Source organism: Calypte anna, chromosome 3, assembly GCF_003957555.1.
Source record: "Calypte anna isolate BGI_N300 chromosome 3, bCalAnn1_v1.p, whole genome shotgun sequence".
Taxonomy (NCBI): domain Eukaryota; kingdom Metazoa; phylum Chordata; class Aves; order Apodiformes; family Trochilidae; genus Calypte; species Calypte anna.
The window spans coordinates 80,124,141-80,144,264 of NC_044246.1; the positions used below are offsets into that span (position 1 = coordinate 80,124,141).

The following is a 20,124-nucleotide window of genomic DNA, read 5'->3' on the forward strand; positions in this document are numbered from 1 at the left end:
GAAAGGCCCACTGCTTTTATAGCTACTTCTCACTGTACATAAGCTTTCTTTTAATTGGGAAGGATAGTTTCAGCAGACCCTAAGGCCCTAGAGGGCATCAAGTAAAGTACTTAATGCAAATATTGTCAGTAATACAGTGAATGAATGACCAGCAGAAGTTAAAATAGAATTAAAACTACACATCCCTTTGCCAGTGTACCTTAAAAATTCCTACAGTTCTTGTCTCACAGTTAAAAAAAAATACTTCTAGATTACTCTACAGTTACCTAAAGAGATGATTATATATAGAGAGCACATAAAAATATACTAACTTTGTGTAAATCAAGATCTGATGGTTTATTGTCATTTGTTTACAATTTTTGTGGGGGATTTTTTTGGTGTAGCTTGACCTGAAACCATTAGGTTTTGTTTTCAGGATTCGTCTCTTTTATCACACAGTGATCAGTTCTCTGCATTCACCTTCTGTAGCTGTCTCCATTCCAGTTTTCCCAGAGTACTGACACTATTGAAAAAGTAAAAGTTCAAACACACCTACACAAACAGACAAACTAGACAGATTATTGCAGATAAGGCTACTTTTTTTTTCTTTTTTTTTATACATATATAAATTTGTTTAAACCAGGCACAGAGAACTTTGGAACACACAATACTGAAAGCCACCTGTGATAATCTTTGAGGGTTAAGTGTTTGCAAATTCCAGCCAAGCATTCGTTCCTACAGCTTTAATAATGAATACACAGATCTTTTATTTCCTCAGCACTTCAAGTGAATTGTACCTTAAAACACAGTGGTTCTAAAACTGTACCATATTTACCAGAATAAGACTATAGATGAGCTCAAAGTGCCACCATATTCTATCCAACTGTGTGCTTCACAGCACAGCCGACAGCTCAAGGGCCAGAATCACAACAGTGAAGAAACATGCACAACTGAACTGAGCAGGCAATGGCAGAGCACTCAGGTACAGCACAGAGGTTCCTTGTGGAGTAGGACAGTAAAAACCACTGGCAGCAACAATCAGAGAACCAGTACTTACACATAACTTAAGGAAAATTGCATTATCAAACTGTGATTTTTACATTAAGTTCAAGTGCAAACTTTTTCCAATATTCCCAGCGTGCCAGAAAGCTCTGAAGTACACACATCCCCCCAAGCTTTAAAGATGTGTAATTGTGCACATTCAGTTCTACACTGAATCACAAAATAAGCACTCACTTTTCAGCCACCTGTATTTAACAAAAAACCCTCACAATTCAAGATTAGCAAATGCATTTCCAATCTACAGTTTCATTAACATTACTAGCAATATGTCTTGTTAAAGGAATTCTCTCAAAACATACATTTAATATATACTGTGGGTAAAGGACACCATGAACAAATTATTTCCATTCTCTCTACCAAAAAGCTAGTGATTATGTGCAATGTTTTAATGCTGATGTTAAAAATTACATCACTCCTGTTCTTCCAGTCTTGCTGTACTTAAGAATTAGAACTTCAGAAGTGCACATACAACATGGGCTGTGAAGAATACAAATTAGTGCTTGTTCCACATTGGTGCTGCTATAGGTCCCTGAGGAGCCCTTTCAACAGTCACAAATTCATCAGGGTTGTCAAAAGCTTCATAGTGGATTAGTAAATCTTGAATAGCACACTCCTCAATCTGGAAAGACAAGAGATCACACATGTCAGTGTCAGATCTACATTTACACCAGTTATGAACTGACTTCCCCTGAATGCCTGCCCACTACAGACCTACTAATCAGGAAGAAAAAGTAAATGAAGCATTCTTCAAACAACCTGAAGAAACCTCATGTCTGCAGGCCCTGCTAATCAAGGGAAACTTAGGCCACTCTGATACCTGCTGGTATCAGTGCAGTGGGACACTGGCACTGCAGGATGTTCATCCTGGTAAAAACTTCCTAATACAGATTATCAAGGAGCTGCTGAAGAGAGACGCTGTGCTGGATCTCAGAAATAAAGAGCTGGTAAGGGATGAGGAGGTAAAGGACACCCTTGGCTGCAATGACCATGAGATGGACAACCTCAGGATCCCAAGAAACGGGAACAAGAAAAACAGCAGGATAAGCCCCTGAGACTTCAGAACAGGGGACTATAATCTGTTCAGGGGTCTGCTTGGAAAAAAAATCATGGGATATGGCCCTGGAAAGAAGAGGTGTCCTAGAGAGCTGACTGATTTTAAGGATCACCATCTCCAAGCACAAGAATGTTCCATGCCAATGAGAAGGAAGCCAAAGAACTTGGCTTGAGTTCTTTGTAGCAGGAGTCCTGCATGAAGGGGGAAAAAAAAAAAAAAAAAAAAAAAGGAAGCATACAAGAACTGAAAGCAGAAAAAGTGACCTGGAAGACTGAGCACACAGAAACAGTAATGTCAATGTCATCTGGAGTCCAATCTGGCAAGGGACATGAAGGACAACAAAAAAGGCTCTTACAGCAACAAAAAGACAATTTGGGCCCACTGCTGAATGCCAAAGGACATGGAAAAGGGTGGGGAACTAACAGCCTTCTTCATCTTGGTAATATTGGCCTTCAGGAAACCCAGGCCCCCGAGATAAGAGCTGGCCCTGGCTGGGACTGCAAGCCCACTTTCAAAAACATTCTTGAATATTCTTGAAAGGTTGTGGTGATAAAGGTTGGTTCCTGAGTGGTCCTCATTTAAAGGAGAAGAGGCAATGGGCACAGACATACAGAACTTATTTTTATGTATTTATTATGTAAAAATCTTTTTTAGTATGAGAGTAGTTAAGACACTGGAACAAAGCTTTCCAGACAGACCATGGAGTCTCCATCCTTGCAGCTGCCTGGACATAGCTGCACTAACTTACCTGGATCAAAGCCAAAGGTTTTTCTCTGCTTCTAATAAGTGCTGCTTCTTGCTGGAGTTCCTCCTCTACAATAGCTGAAAACATGACAGGTGCTATGACAGGAGAGTTAGTTGGGGATGCTGCTAGCCAAGGACTGAAAAACAAAAAACAAACAAAAAAGCAAAATAGGACATTAGGAATTAACATCAAGAACAAGGTGAGCACAACACACACAAAACAAGCAACAGAATCTAAGCCACTGTCAAACTTACTTATGACTTTCCAGCTGTGGAGAATCCAGAACATGGTCTTCCAGACCTGGGCTACTTCTGGTGGTGCACCTGGAAAAAGGTAGGAAAGCAGAGTGAAAGTCACTGACAGAGCATTCTCCTACCTCATACTGAAGGCAATTAGAGAAGTCTAGGGTTTTACCAGAATAAAGCATTAGGATGCAATCCTGCATGTGCTTTTTAAGTCTGGTACTGAGACTGGAAGTGAGGTGGATGCTCATTCCTGATTACCAGAACTTAATAGATTTTTCAGCTTGAGTATTAATACTGACATTTATTAACATTTGAGCGTTTGAACAAAGGTGTACTTTAAAAAAAAAAAGTAGTAAGTTCTATCTTACATTTAAAAGTCAACTGATTTATGCACTAACAGCACTGTGAATAATATGAAAAGAATATGGATTCAGGATTAAAAATCTCCAAGCTGTCCTGAATTCAAATTAAGTGCTTCATGTGAAAGAACCAGTGCTGCAATAGCACTAGTAAATTATTTCCACAAGTGTAAGCCCAGAAATCATAATCTTTCAGTACATAATCCTGCAGCCACCTCCCAGATTCATAAAATTAGAATAAAAATAGAACTGAATTGAAAAACAATTTTTCTGAAATATCAGTAGAGTTCCCAAAAGGAAGATATTTTATTCAGTTGCAAAATGTTAATCTCTCAATAAAAACAAGTCACTTGGTATACTGTATGTCTTAAGAGAAAAGTATACTTGTCAGAAAAATCCTACATCAGTAGAAAGAGAGGAGAATATTCTCATTATTTAATAGCTATCTTTGGCATTTTTTGCAATTTCCCAAACTCTAAAGCAATGCTACAGCATACTGTGAAATGCTAGCAAACTTTTTTGCATTACTCTACAGTATTGTAAAAATCTCTTAAGGGTGTTGGTATTTCAATAAATTAGTTTTAGTTTTCTTTAAGGCTTTGGTAATCCTCTGTAAGTGGTCACAAACTCCTGGAAAAGAAGAAAAATCTATAGAAAGCGAAGAGACTTCCAGTAACTGCTAAGTTCTCTGCCTGGAATATTTTCCCCAGAACACAGTTCCAAGGACAACAAGAACCATGATTCCTATCACTAAGCAATGAGGGCAAGACCTTAAAAAAGTCTGAAATGCAACATCCATCAAAAAAATAGCTTTTAAATGAACCATGCCCAGCTTTTTGTAACAAAACATCATTTTGCCCACCAAGCAGCCAACTTCTCAAAGAGCAGAGTGAACACAAATTTAAGTGCTCAGGGGAAAAACAAAACAAGAAAACTAAGAACACCCAACCAAATACACACACACACACACAAAACAAACAAACAAACAAAAAAACCACTACAACCAAAAAAACCACAACAAACAAAAGGAAAACAAACCAAAACCCAACAACTACAACCCAAACTAAAACCCAACAACCCAACAACAACAGCAACAGCTATCAGGGCATAAAATTGGATTTTCTACTGTGTCACTCCCTTGAATTAAGCCCAGCAGATTCACCTGCCAGGTCATATTCCTTCTGTGCTTCCACCAGGAATGCAGAGTTAAGTTACAATGTTTTTTCCCTTCCATTTTCATTTAGTGGCAATCGTATTAGATACTGGCAGGACAGCCAGCAGTACACTGCATGGAGAGGAAACCAGGGTGTGGTACTCTTCAGACTGGACATACCCAGATAATCACTGCCCCTCAGCTATAGAAGAACTGACACATGAAACAACAGCTCCCACGGCAAGCTTGGTCAGATCTGCTGTACCATTGTCCAGACTGACTACCTATATAGCTGCAGTTCCTTTCTTTAAACCTCAGTAATACGCAGTGCTTTCTCCATTCATCTTGAAGAATTGTTAAAAATTAAAGATAGGGGAAAATAAAAAGGCAATATACTGATTTTCTGGTTTATCTTTGGTAAAAATGCCGAGTTAGGGAACCCTATTTTAATTCAAAGAAGGTATCAGGTCACGACAGGTAAGTGTGACAAACAAATATAGCAATTCAGTAAGATACCGAGTCAAGTGCCAGATAAAGATGTTTTTTTTTTTTTAACAAGTTTCTTATACCTCTCCTACCTACTTAGTTTACAGTTGAGTTAATAATTATCTTGGAGAATAAGTTAACTAGAGAAATGTAACTAAGTTACCATCAGTGGACACAATAAGCAGCAAAGATCAAGCCAATAAACAATATGAAGAGACACTATTACTTTAGCAGCAGATAAAAATGAACAGTATGACTGTGGAACAAAGCAATGGGAAAGGAAATTCAGAAGTACTGAGAAAAAGACAGTGTGAAGACTGCACAGGGAGTTTTTCATCTTGAAGAGAAAAAGGAGAACCAAGGGTGTACAGGGACGCAGTTGTAAGAGGCAGTACTCAGCTGGAGCCAGAACAACTGAGGGATGTGCAGGACAAAAAGGAAGGGCTTCTACATTAGGAAGAAGAAAAACAAACCAAGCAAGCACACAGGTTTCAGGACGACTAGGAAATACTACATGTTCTACCTATTTTCAAGATAGAGGATATGGAGTACTATGGACTGATCAGTCTCACTTCAGTTGTGGAGAAGGCTGTGGAGCAAATCCTTCTGGAAGTAATACCTGAGCTCATGTGGGACAAAAAAAAAAAAAAAAAAAAAAAAAAAGTGGGAACAGCCAGCACAAATTTATGATGAAAGGCAAATTGTGACCAAGCAACCTGACTGTCTGCTGTGACAGGATGACAGGCTCTGCAAAACAAGCAGAGAGCAGTGGCTTCCACGTTCTTTGACTACAGCAAGGCCTTGGACATGTTATTGTATCCCTATAGTCAATCTGAAAAACAGGCACTGAGTAAATGGACTGACTTTAATTTAATTTAGAGGCTGGAGAACATGACAGGAAGAACTGAGTTTAGTTAAACATAAAAAAAGGTAGCAGAGATCTCATTGCTTTCTTCAGTTACCTAACTGGAGGGTAGAAAAAAAAGACACAGCAAGAATCTTCTTAAGGCTGCATAGTGATAAGGGCAAGAGGCAGTATGTTCTTAATTGCCTCTTAAGAAGCAGTAAGAAGCAAAATAGGAAATTTCACTATAATGAAAAAGAAAAAAAAGCAACAAAACACAGAAAACCCACACTAGAACATTTTGCCCAAAAAAAGGTAGGGGAACCTTCATATTTGGAAGTAGTCACAACTCAACTGGATCAGGCCCTAAACAACGTGACCTAGTTTGGCTTACTTTGACCAGGAGACTGGACTAGAAAATCTAATCTATTCTATGATTTCAAGAGCAAGGAACTGGAAGTCCATACAAATCATCTTCCAGGTTTTTACTGCACTTCAGAAAGAAAATTACATAAAAAGCAGACAAGAACCAGAGAAAAGGAAGGAAGAAAAGAAGAAATTAAGGCAGTTTTTTGCTTGGTTTAATTAAACATGTTCGTCCAGCTTATTAAATTCAGGTGTTCTCTCAACTTTTCTTTTTCCTCCTGCTTTAATGATGCTGAACTTCCTGAACATTTGACAGTAACCAACACCTATCCAGCCCAATTGACAGCTATGGTCCTCTTCCCAGTCACAATCCAAAGAACTCACAGCATTACAATAAATAAATCCTTAAGAAACCTTTTTTCTTACAGTTAAGAAATTCTTACCAGAGTGAGACTTCTGAACAAACAAACCACCAAAAAAAAAAACCTAAACAACCACCAAAAAAGTCCCCACTACAATAGAATTTCCAAAACTTGGAATTAATAGCTGCAGTGTCACTGCACACTCTAGTGATCAATTAAAAGATACATTTAAATACCTGTGTCATCTCCTTCAATTTAAATGGGGCTTTAAAATGTATGAAGCAGTTCAGATATTTGTACATAAATCCATCTGCGTTTCTTCCTAGTTAGATATTCAGTCCAAATATTAAATCAACTGCAGATATTTCAACATGCTAGATTAATTCCTCAGCTGGCATCAAAATAACTAGGAGAAATGGAACAGGCAGGAAATGGGAAGCTAGAATACACAGAAAAATGGAAAAAAAGCCTAAAAAATATAGAACTTGGAAACCTGGGAGTCTTGCAAATAAATGACTGATGCAGAGACATAAGTGGTTCTGCATGGAAACAAACCAGCCAAGTATCATCAGTACTGAACCAACCTGATTAACTTAGTTGGCTGAACTTGCCATGACTCCTGCACAGCCACTAAGATGTCCCAGCACTCAGCTGCCCCAGTGTTTCTTGAGGATTTGTTCATTTGAAGCCAGTTCAGGTCCAGTGCCTCCCTGATCTAATGACTGCTCTCAGAAAAGGAACACCAAGCCTGGTCTCCTGCAGGAATCTCTTGGGTTTTTCTGTACCATTTGAGTCATGTACTATTTATTAGCTCATTATAAGCTCTGCCAGAACTAGGCCATTCCCACACAAAGCCACAAAAACTTGTTTCCTCCAGGACTCTTCACTGCTCCCTGGAGTAACACAGTGAAGACAACCCAGGCTGCCACAACAAAGTTAAGTCATGTCAAGCCCACGTTTTTAGATTGGAGTATGAGCTACACATGCACAGCTGCACAGCAGAACTCCCAAGGCTGAGCTGTCCCTGGAAAACAATACAGCCACATCCACACAGCCAAGCTTTTGGGCTGATCTGCTTCTGGTCTGAGTCCAGTTCACATCTCCACATTCATGACATGGTTCATCTAAAGAACCAGGAGACTGAAGTTGGAAAGTGTCAGTATATGGAAGAATGTTTATGCAACCATCAAAAATCTCTCATGCAGAGATTTTAAAAATTGTCACTTTAATTACTGCACAATTTATCCAAAATAAAAAGACAGAGCAAGAACAGAAGCCATGTAAGTATCTTCAGCATCCCATCAGTGTCTTTATGTGCCAATTTGACATAAAGAGATGAGGCTTACTTATGCTTTATGCACATGAAATTTGCTATCCTTAAGAAGGAAGAGAGAAGGTTGTGGATAATTACTCTTCACAGAAATAGCCCTTGAATGCTGCAGGCAAAAATCAGAGACTACTATGACAGCCAAAGAATAAAACTACCTCACACTAGAAACTCAAATCCTAACTGTCAGGTGGATGAACTGGTCACCTAGGCTCTATACCTAACAGAGAAAAATAAGCACCTTCAGACACAGTTCAAAATACCCTGAAACAGTTCTGGAAATGCCATTTTTTCCAAGTGATTATAGTTAATCTAGTCATCTAGGTTCCCACTAGGCTAATGTATCATTTTCAGACAGCCAACCAATTAGGCTTGGATTCAGCTCAAATAATTCACTTAGAGAGCACACAGACTGGCCAGACTTGAGACAGAGCAATGCAGAAAGAAGAGATGACCTTAAGATCACAGCAAAACTCTGGCAAAGGTACTTACAGCACCATTCCCTTATCACCAGCAAGTGCCACCTCCCATATGATGAAAAGCTTTATTATTGTGCTAGTAACAAAATTTGATACTTGTTCTGCAGATTTATGCTTTGTATCCCTACATCTCTAGCAGTAACTTCAGCTTTAATGCTCCGTTCCTCAAAAACCCACCCATCAAACACAATTCCAAATTCCTCCTACTTCTCTCCTCTAACAACATCCCATGAGACAGAAAATCTCTGTTCTATCCTGTCCCAAACCAGGACATTTAAGCTTCCTATTCATAGGATAACTCTTCATAAAATCCTTAAGATTAGAAGAATCCTTACACGATTTTTTTTCTTACTTCAGCAGAAGACAGGGTATTGTGGTTCTACCATTTAGGAAAAGGCTGCTCTCTTACCTTGTGGTGTTCTGGATTGATGAATCCTCAGTTCCTTTATATCCAGATCTTTTGATGCCAGCACCAGCTGAACTATTTGCACTCATACATTTTTCTTCTTCCATTACAAGATCACGGAATGACTTTGGCATAGCAGAATGTAATGAAGATGACCTTTGAAAAAACAGAACAAAAAAACCCCAAAACCTCAATTTATACTTGTACTTTCCAAGACTCTATATTGTTCCATGATTCAGATAGCAAAGAGGGCCTTTTCAGTTACTACAAATAAAAATAGAATATTACTTAGCTTTTGCATCTTGCCTGCTAAACCAATTTGGTAAAATAAGTCAGTTTGGGTCAAAGAGGAAAACATTAAAAAAAAATTATCTGTAAGAACAGAACAAGCCAGTCGTATGAAAACTTCATGAGAAGGAAAAGAAAACAAAAGCTAAAAACCACCCCTCCATCTATTTCTTCCCCCAACCTATCCTCTTAAAAGCAATTTCATTTTCACAGACACCTTGTCTTAGATAAGCTGTACCTCTTCTAGCAGTATTATTCTTTGAAAATATTATCATAAATCACATAATGCTCTTGTACTCTTGTTCTAACAATGTTAGTTTAATAACAACATGAAAGTCTAGTCTTTCCCCATGATACTGAAGGAGCAACTGCTACCTGACAGAGGCTATATAAATCATTTTAATCCTCAGTGAATTTCATGAAACTGATATACTTAGTTTTCTTTTACTTGCCTAAGTATAACATGCATTATCACTAAATGAGAGCCTGCTTATTATCTTTCAAAACAAACAAACAAAAAAGCAACCAAACAACCAAACAACAAAACCCAACCCAAACAACAACAACAAAAAAACCCCCAAACAAACCAACAAGTATGTAAAGACAGCAATTTAGCATCATAGATATTTTCAGTACCTTCTGTCCTAAAAGTGTTGATATTGTCAGAACTGAAAGTAGCTGACATTATTCCTTCCTTCCCTTACTTATCAAGACTTTGGAATCAGTTCATACATTTCCTTACATTTAACTTTACTAAGCCTAGCAGTCCCACTCACTGTCAAATACACAGCACGCATACTGGAAGAACAGCTCTGCACAGTTTCTACTTAAGAATAAGAGATCATCTATAAACACTACTGAAGTAAAACAACTTTTCTATACAATTCTAACTATTTGTAGCTGCCCTAAGAAGGGAAGCAGTTGAAGCCACAGACTTTCAAACTACATCTAGGTGGTACACAGCTTCAGATAAAAAACATGAAGCAATTAAAGTATTGCAACATTGTAGCTGAAATCTTACAACAAAAGCACCTGAAAGTTATGATGTCTAAACCCAATGCTGGACCATCCAGGTTTAAGTTTGGAGGTTGGAGGAATAAGTGAGACCCTAAATTTTGGTATTAGGTGTATACTGTTGAAAACAAATAGAGAATGCAGATATTTTATTCTACTTTTTAGGTCCTGCTTGTATAAAAGAGAATAAAAGAATTCTACCTTATCTTGAGATTCACTTGAAATACTATGTGCTGGGTATTTCTTAAAACCAGGTCATCTTAGGTAGTCCATTCTTGTAACTAACTCCTGTGGTAACATACCTCTATAGCTTGCAAGCTGGACACTAGAAATACATGGCATAAAACTATATTTTTTTTAATTATAATCAGCCCATGATATAGAGATGCCTACAGAGAAGATTTCTTGTCCCTGTTTTCACTGACCCGTGGAGAAAACCCAGCAATCACTATCAGAATCACTACTTGAAGGATGTGATGCCACACTGCCTTGAATTCAAACAACTGCCCACTTCAGATCAGGCTGATATGATCCATGATTGGCCCTGTAAAAAACCACAGCTCTTTAACCATAAGGCTAAACGTACTGCATGGTGTTCACCAGAGAAGCAAAGTTTGTTCTACTCTCTAACTGGATGCAGAATACCATTTTAGAATTAATTATTCTCTGATTTATGCATGATTTTGGGATGATTACAACATACTCCCACAGTTTTTTCAGTACATCACTGATAAATACTTTGAACACCAGCTCTATTTTGCCATTTTTATGTTCTGGGATAATACTTTTAATTACTATGGGTCTAAAATAAGATAATAGCACACCAACAGACCTATCTGGAAACTCAAATAAATATACAGGAACTTCAGACTCAAGGTGCTGATTATAACACATCCATCCAAAGCGGAAAGCATAGGTACTCGGAGCAAAGAAGCAAGCAGTTCTAGCTATATTACCCTAAACCTTTTGATACAGAACACCTCTTAGGAAGTAACTACTGCCAAGAACCAGGCTACTTTATCTTTATCTAGCTAGTGTTGTGATTTTTTTCTCTCTCCATGCACTCATTAAATAGCTAACAAGCTACATGTCTGTTTTGAACTCACAGGAGAACAGCAGATAAGAAAAGATTCCAGCAGCTGCTTGCTACTCTTCTTTCTGGAAGGAGGAACCAATTCATATAAAGGATCAAAGGAAGGAGAGCCGAAAGACACAGGAGGGAAACAGCTCTGGTTGTGGAAAATAAACCTATGCTTTGAAAGACAGAGTTCTATTTTACCTTGAAATCTACCGAATACAAAAGCAGCATTTAAAACAGCTGAACTGCCTAAAGACTTCATTTGAAATAGGATGGCTGTGGTGGGTATGCAGCAAGCTTTGTTTCCACTGAAGCACAGAACAGGTAGAGAGAGAAAATTGGCTCACTAGTGCAGAAGCAACCTGCAATGAAAATCTAGACCTTTTTGAACAGTAAAGGGGGATAACTGCCTACCATTTACCTCAAGAGCTTGCACATAAGTATTTATCCTGATTTAGGACACTAAATTTACACAGCTTGCAACTTTTAGTTATGCCTTTATGCTTTCATCTAATACCAACTGCAAATGTCAAGAACAAAGCATGAACTGGGCTAGTAGCTCATTACATTCTCTGTTCATTCACTGTTCAATCATTCATTGAACAGATGATAAACCATTTTCTATTGGATAGTGATATGAACTTGAACATATAAATTGTAATCAGCATTAAAAGTAATTTTAAAACCTTTAAGCATCCTTCCACCCTAAGAACTCTTAGCAGCAACCATCACTCTGTCCAGCTCTTAGCCACCTAGGTAACTTTTGTTATTTCAGTGTATTTTTGTTCTCGTCCAAAGTCATTCTAGACCTTTCAGCCAGGAAGGGTTAAAATTTTCATTATGTTTTTGACAAAGACACAGCATCCATAATGGCTTTGAATAACCTCTTCTTAAGTTTCAGGGCTTGGACTCAACCTTTTTTTTTCTGTATTTCACTTTGATATGATCTGCAAATAACACATCACACACAGGCCACAATCAGAAGGGATGAAGTCTTCTGACTCACTACAGCAAAATTTCAAAGAAAGTTAAACTGCAACCACTGCATTTCCTTGCATCCTTTGAATTTTTAAATGACTACCAAACACACAGACACAAATACTTTAATGCTAGTCTCTTTAATGAGCAGAACTTAGGCTATTTTTATTTAAGATACTGCTTCTATGGCACTACTCAATGTGAAAACCCTCCAGAAAAAGGTTTCAGGGAAAGAAGTGAAGTTTGATTTATAACATACCATGCATTCCCTAGTTTTGCAACTTTTGTAGGTGGGGGTGGGGTGGTTATTAGTGTAGTAGTCTCCATGCTGCTAGTCACTGATCCATTATCTTTTGCTGCCAAGGCAATCATTTTCCTTTGCTTCTGAGAAAGCTTGATTCCATGAGATGCCATTCTGCTGTGAATTGATAATTCAAAAAGAGATTTAAGATCAGCATCCTTTGAGCTGACTTTCTTTAATCTTGCAAACTGAACTGAGAAATTCTTTTTTCCTAAATTAAAACACTTTGTCTGTAGTGCCAAAAAGGGAGAATGGGGGATGGGAGAGGGTTGGATGACTATGGAGTAAAAGGAGGATCAATGAATAGAGTGAAAGAACAAAAAGCATCATAAAACATTTTTCATGTAGATGATTACAAATGAAAACATGCAAAATACGAAGCAAGTGTCCAAGAGATGGACTTACACCAGATAAAGATAGTTTTCTAATTTTATTAATTTTTAGACTGTCAAAAACTTAACTCCCTTTAATAAAAAATATTAATTCATAGGAAACGTAAACAACATAATATTGTAATTTTTTTTCAACTTGTAATTATTTGTTTTTTAAGTTACTTGGCTTCTTCAGTCTTGATTGGTTTGTTGACACCTCTCAATCTACCTAGACAGCAACCCTTTAACTAGGCTTCAGGACTACTATCCTTGCTCTACTGTACAAGAATGATACACTTCAGAGCTCATGAAAGTCACCTTCCAGTTCTTTTCCATGTGTCACCAGTTAAGAAACACCACGTTAAACCCACTGCCTCTTGAAAATAAACATTTATCTCCCTGTGTTTTGAGAATGTTTCTTTGACTAAGGACCACTGTTGATCTTGTCTGAGGAAGAACTATCAATATCCACACATGGCTGCTGGGGGGTTCAGAGAATTCAAGAAAAGAAACAAACTTCAGGATTAATTACAGTACTTGTGCTAGTACAAAGTGCTAGGGCCAGTTCTTTTTGTCTGGAAATAGGAAAGCTGAGCAGAGCAGGCCAGTGATTTAAAGTACTAGCCTGCTTGCTCTTTTACATTTCAACAGCTAAGACCTGCTTTTGCAGCAGTTGACCAAACAAGAGTAGAGTAAAATAAAGGGATAAATCTTGCATAGTCACAGAAAAACACCAAAATGAAATGCAGTAAACAAAGCCATTCAAAAATAAACTGGACAACTTCTCTGCTTGTCTTAAAGACCGAATTGCCTGAACCACTAAGGAAATTCATAATAGCCTGGTCTATCACACTTTTCTTTTATAGATTTTGGTTTTTTACCAACCCTGAATTTGCCTTTGGCATGGTTCCACATTTCTGCATACTTTCTTCAATTTCCATAATAGTTCTTAGATCCATAGCAGGAGGGCTGGCAGGGCTGAATGAAAAATAAAAAGTTACCTTACAAGGCACCCATTTTTACTTGCATTCCACAGTTCCAGGCTTCACTGAAATCCTCTAAAATCATACACAAAAACGGTAATCAGATGTATAATTTATGTCTGTTACCACAATTATGGCAAACCTCAAATAGAATGTTTCTGACAAAACTTTTATAAATATACACATATTTAAAAGCACACTATAAAAATACTTTCAAGACTCATTATACTATGAAACACAACAATATGAACTGTGATTACTATAAAAAAATTAGATACCTAAATCCAGGATACTTACTTAGTAGTCAACTGCCCATGCTAAGCATTAGAGAGCTATTTCTCAAATGTTTTCTTTATGAAGGTTGAATTCTTTAAAGAGCAGGATTAAAATTATTTCACATGACAAACAGAATACTATTTGCAAAGTAAGAGCTCTGTACAAGCACCAATAATATTCTCAAACTTCAGGAATCAGTTTCATTTTCAAGAATTACCTAATTTTAACTTCTACAGAAATGAACATCCAGTAATTTCCAAGCTTTACATAAATCTAGAAATTAAAACCTGTGTTAAGACCTTTGTAAACAAAGCTGTGTTACAACTAGATTGAGTGACAAGCTTTGAAAAACAATCCCCCTCCCGATATATATTATATGGAGCACTCCTCCTGTCTCTCTTTAAATAAACCAAACTTTGATCTGATAACTACTGAATTAACTATTGAGACATCACACCAACCCCTGTTATCATTGCTCCTCCACAGTAGTCCGACCAAATACAGTACAGTATTAATCCTTTAAACATTCTATACAACATTCTATACAACATTCTGTTGCCTCCTTTTTCTTCTGACATCATATGAGCAATACTAGAAAAAGTGAAGAATACAAGAGAAACTCTCGAAGGCTCAACGCCAGTAATGCGAAGTCCTCTGGTTTCATTTGCTCCCCTCCCATGCAATCCTCTAAAAAATGTTTGAAATTAACTAAAAGACAGCAAATGAAAACACCAATTCCTAATGGACTCTGCTCAATTATATACTTCAGTTAGAGATTTTAATTTCTACAGTTGTATCACATCACATCATTGAACAGTTTGGGTTGAAAGGGACCTTAAAGATCATCTGGTTCCAACCTCCCTGCATGGGCAGAGACACCTCCCATCAGACCAGGTTGCTCACAGCCCCATCCAACCTGACCTTGAACACTTCCAGGGAGGGGGCATCTATGACTTCCCTGGGCAACCTGTGCCACTGTCTTATCACCCTCACACTTAAGAATTTCTTCCAAATATCTAATATAAATCCAACCTCTCCAAGTTTAAAACCATTTCTGCTTGTCCTATCACTACATGCCCTCATAAAACATCCCTCTCCAGCTTTCTTCTAGACCCCTAAGCTAATGGAAGGCTGCTGTAAGTCCTCTCTGGAGCGTTCTCTTCTCTAGGCTGAACAAACCCAACTTTCTCAGCCTGTCTTCATCTGTACCAATCAGCCACAAACCAACAAAGCCTGAGAAAACTGTGAGAAACTATTGCTTTATGATTCCTTAAATGCTTAAAAACCTTTACTGACAACAGAGACAGGACACCAGGCAAGACAGAACTTGTTTACCACAGTACTGCTCCTTTTTCATATGCAGATACTGCTAGAGATAAAAACTAACAGTAATTTTTTTATTAATGTATCAGTTAAACCTGTGTTGTTGATTTTCACAGATTAAGTCTAAAGATGTATTTTAAAAACTTAAAGAACAATGGTACTTCTAATGGCTTCAAGAATGGGCTGATTCTATAAAAAGGTGCAAAGGATTTCAAAAGGCCTTCTTAAAAGACAGCATAAGTCCAGACTGGTAGCACTTTTAAGAATAAATAAATAAACAAATATATAAATTGCTTTCCTCAAAGAATAATTTCAAAATGTACCAGTTTTATTACACTACCAAAAGCTTTATTTCACATGTCAAGTAATGTATGATCACTCTGAAGAGCAGGTAGCTTTTTACTCTGAATAGAATATTATTAGTATTCAGTACCAAATGTAGAACAGTGATTGTAAGTTAGGTAGACACCACAACTATTACTCCACCTGAAACTGGTTGCCACCCAATTGGGAGAGCTTGCAGAGTTGTTTTTGGCACCAGGAATGGACTGTGGAACAGACTGTGTCAATGCTGATGATCCCTTGTATGATTTAATCTCCTTGTTAGGTTGAGAGGGCTTCATACCCTGACTGCCTGCTTTGTCCTTCAACTAAAATAGAGAGACAGAAAAATGTCAAGTAAGTATTGTCTTTTCTTTATTTTTTTTTTTTTAGATAAAACAAGAAGTAATGCTACAAATATTTTGAATGACATATGAAAGACTTTAGAGGATGCCTCAAAAATAGGAATAACATAGTAAAACCCTGATTACTCTATCAGTAACTTTTTTTAAATTTTTCCTTCACATTTCACCCTGAATCAGTCTAAATGTTCATCTTTGTAGTAGAAAAATTCACCAGATGTTCACATCTAAAGCGTTAATACTGAACGCAGGGAAAATTCTCTCAAATTTTTCTTTTTGTCAGTTATGCCTCAGTTATCCTGGCATATACATTTACATAAAAATGAAGTAGATAAAGACTTTACATAATTACTTTTTCAGTTTGAATTTTTCTGAACAATACAGCATATAGAAAATCTTATTACAGCACTACATTTATACATTACCCCTGGAAGATTTAATAAGAAATACTCATTTTTATTTGCTTTATCAGACAAAGAACAGCTACTTCAAGTTGCCTACTCCCTTTTAAGGATAACAGCTTCTCAGAAACACTCTGAAGTACAAACTCTGCTTTTGATGGACAAGATAAATACAAAGAAATAAATTACTATGAACAAAGAAGCCCAACCTCAGTCTTCTCTGGATTAAATCCTTTTGTGAAGTCAGGGGACTGCAAGTCTCTGGGGCTTCCCACTCCTGCATAACTACCTTCAGAGTCAGATGTCAAGAGTTCTGGAAGTGATTCTACAGAATTATTTTTATCCAGTTTTATCGAGCCTAAGAAATACATAAAGAGTTTAACTATTAAATCATGAGTGTTAGACTAAACAAAGCTTAAAAAAACCCCAAAAGTTGTTTACTCCAGATGATTAATCCATAATAACCAGAAGTGTTCTTAATGCAGTACACTAGACTGTAATAATTATAAGCAAACTAAAGACTATCTTAATTACTTTTTGGAATAAATTTATTGCCAGTTTTCTTTCTCTGTCTCACAATATGCAGTTTTAGGAAGCAACACTGACACTTTTCTGTTGAAAATAGAGGCTTGTATCTTTTTGATAAACAGTGTCTATTTTAATCCTTATATTTCAGAAAAAAAACCCCTCTGAAAACATATTCACAGAAGTGTTCCACTTATTAAAACCACATGAAACATGTCCAATAATTTTATTTGATATAATACATGCTTTATAGAATTAGAACTTCATGCAGAAGCTTAATATGACATCACTCCAAATCTTATGAAGTCACTTTCCAAATTCAGGTGTGCTGTTCACTAGAAGTGTGCTGGTTTCAGCTGGGATACAGTTAATATTCTTCATGGGGCTGTTTTCAATTTGTAATGAAAAATTTGTTGATAATACAGTGACATTTTTGTTATAGCTGAGCAGTGCTTACAGAGTCAAGACCTTTTCTGCTTCTCACACCACTCCCCAAGCCAGTGAGCTGAGGATGCACAAATTGAACCATGATAAACTTAAATACTCCTTGCAATATTTCCTTAAAGACATATAGAAATCTCACTGCATTGCACATGAAGCTTTAAATTCTGCTATTATACATGAAATAAATGTCTTTTTTTTCACTGACCTGTAGAGGCTGGACTCTGAATAATATCTGATAGATTATACCCTCCAGAGCTGTCAGACCGTTTTCGTGGCTTCTTTTTTGCCTTAGTTTTTGCTTTTTTGAAAAGGGCTTCCCTATTAAAATAAGCAAACAAAAAAAGATGGATTAAAGCCAAATATTAAATACAAAAGCCAAACTGAGCTTAAGGAATCAGTGTCAATATTAAGTTTTTCAGAGAGCAACAGTGGTTATACTTCAAGAATTAGTATCTTCACCCATCAGCTGTCACTGGCTGCTTGCTCCTGCTCTGCTTATGCACTGGCACTACTATGTATTAAATCATTTGGAGGCAAAACAAAAATCCAGGAGGAAGAGGATAAATTCTTTTCCATCTAGATCTAGTCTGTGCTCTAGTATACTGTGCAAAACTTACACTGAGACAGTAGAAGATGCAGCAGCTGCACAGGCTTGTATTACTGCCTAGGTCAGATTAAACCTGCTACAGATTGCAGGAACTCATATAAAGCAAACTAGACACAAGTATCCACTTTTCTCTCTCTTGATTTCTCCTAAATTACTGAAGTCCAATAAACTCTACAGCTGGTCTCATTTTTCCACAACACAAATAATGCAAGATAATACTACTTCTACAATAAAGCAGGTATATGGTGATGTTACCAAAACGTCCCCTGTTTCTAGATATGAAGAGTGGAATCAAATAAAAGACATTTTCTATAACAAAACTGCCAGAAATTCAGAGCTACATGAATCACAGCTGCAAGAGCTCTATTCCAAAAAAACTCTGACAAGTTTTTTAGAAAATAAACACATCAGTGCCTACTCATTCCTGCATCAATACTGGAACATTAGAACATTTAGGGCTTTTTTTAAATTCTTGGATTGTCCTGTTCCCCTAAAGGTTACCATCTGGGCTTTAAAAACGCTAAAAGGATTGAAGTCTGAAGTAAACTGGTCTCTCAGCTCCCCTGCTTTGCTTCATCTTACCTAGTTCATTTAGCTCATCTTTTCTTAACCCAAGTGGTCAGAACAGTATGCAATACCACAGGTGAGGTCTCACCTGCAGAGTGACATAGTACTTCACTCTTTGGAAGCATTTTACAAAATCATCCTATCAAATTAACTTCTCGTAGATGGGATGACACAGTCAATTTTTCCAGTTTAAAAAAATGTATCAAAAGGAACAGTTGTAATTTTATTATTTGCTCATCTGAGAAAAGAAGAATATTAATTCAGTCTGATGAGACTTCACAGATTCCATTACTCTCACCTCTGTGCCTTCAGAACAAATGTTCCAAGGCAGAATATCAGAATTGTACAAACCACAAAGACCAAAACACCTGTTTTACAGCTGATTTTCTAACATTTTCTAACACCTCTTAAACATAGGTCACATATTTTGTTTTTCTACAGCCTGACAGTAGCCAAGCCACTTTAAACTGACAGATTAAAAATTCATGCTACAAGTCTTTCTATTTTGCATGACAATTCTGTTAATATTAAGAAATATACATTATGACAACTTTCCACACAGACCTAGACTACACTAAAGTCTGTTTTTCTCCAATTTCTCCTAACTGAGCCAAGTTCAATGAACTCCACAGCTGGTCTCAGATACACAGGTACTCTCATCACATTCACAACTCCCAAACACTACCGTGAACACTTGTTTTGCTACTTTTATTCACATGATACTTGCAAGTTGAAAAAAAGGTTCCCTGCTGCAGGTCTAACATTTAAAAATGCTTATGGGAACTGATAACAGTCTCTGTAATCTCCATTTCTCCTAGTTTTTGGTATTTCAATTATGAATCCAAAGGAAGCGAGGCACCATTCAAAGAGGGATGGACACTACATGCAGCTCACCTTGTTAAAAAGGTGAATGAAAAACAGGTACTTACTGAGAATTTTGATCTGCATTCATTTCTTCCCTTACAAAGGCAAAGTTATCTCCTTCTTCAGGCTCAAACGAACTTATGTCAGGTCCATCTGGATATGGAGTAATTACTCTCCTGACCATAGCTGGAATCTGTAATTGCAAATGCCATTATACTAAGTTTCTCTTAAGTTGTATGCTAGTGTATATTTGATCTCTTATAAAAAAATTACAAAAACTGTCATTTAAAACACTGTTACAGATCAAGTAATTAACCAACTTATGTTTAAAGCTGCATCTTTAGGCAAAATAGAATTATTTTAAGTGACAGAATCAGAATGCTTATCTTACAGCTGCCTCTAACTCCTGACAAAAAAAAGTTTCAAGGTTTTGCAGACATTCATTGTTTATTATTGAACAGTTACAGAATACTGGATTATAATGGGAGGTGGTTTCCCTTATGCATTAAAGTTCAATGTCTACAGTTTCTTTCCTAACTGCTTTTAAGCCTGTA

The 20,124-nt window shown here is 37.1% G+C and overlaps 1 protein-coding gene across 3 annotated transcripts in view; it reads right to left on the reverse strand.

Moving 5' to 3' along the window:
* Nucleotides 1-408: 408 nt before the first annotated feature.
* IBTK (inhibitor of Bruton tyrosine kinase) overlaps nucleotides 409-20,124 on the reverse strand; it is a 50,788-nt gene continuing 31,072 nt past the window's right edge. For 2 of the 3 annotated variants that reach the window (XM_030447105.1, XM_030447107.1), the window contains 10 exons: nucleotides 19,636-19,763; nucleotides 17,738-17,850; nucleotides 16,773-16,921; nucleotides 15,966-16,129; nucleotides 13,783-13,875; nucleotides 12,485-12,643; nucleotides 8,871-9,023; nucleotides 3,095-3,163; nucleotides 2,844-2,976; nucleotides 409-1,660 (listed from right to left, as the gene is read on the reverse strand). In XM_030447105.1, the coding sequence (XP_030302965.1) occupies nucleotides 1,535-1,660; nucleotides 2,844-2,976; nucleotides 3,095-3,163; nucleotides 8,871-9,023; nucleotides 12,485-12,643; nucleotides 13,783-13,875; nucleotides 15,966-16,129; nucleotides 16,773-16,921; nucleotides 17,738-17,850; nucleotides 19,636-19,763 (1,287 nt within the window). In that variant the 3' untranslated portion in view covers nucleotides 409-1,534. The remainder of the gene's footprint in view (nucleotides 1,661-2,843; nucleotides 2,977-3,094; nucleotides 3,164-8,870; nucleotides 9,024-12,484; nucleotides 12,644-13,782; nucleotides 13,876-15,965; nucleotides 16,130-16,772; nucleotides 16,922-17,737; nucleotides 17,851-19,635; nucleotides 19,764-20,124) is intronic. The other variant, XM_030447106.1, reaches the window with a different exon arrangement.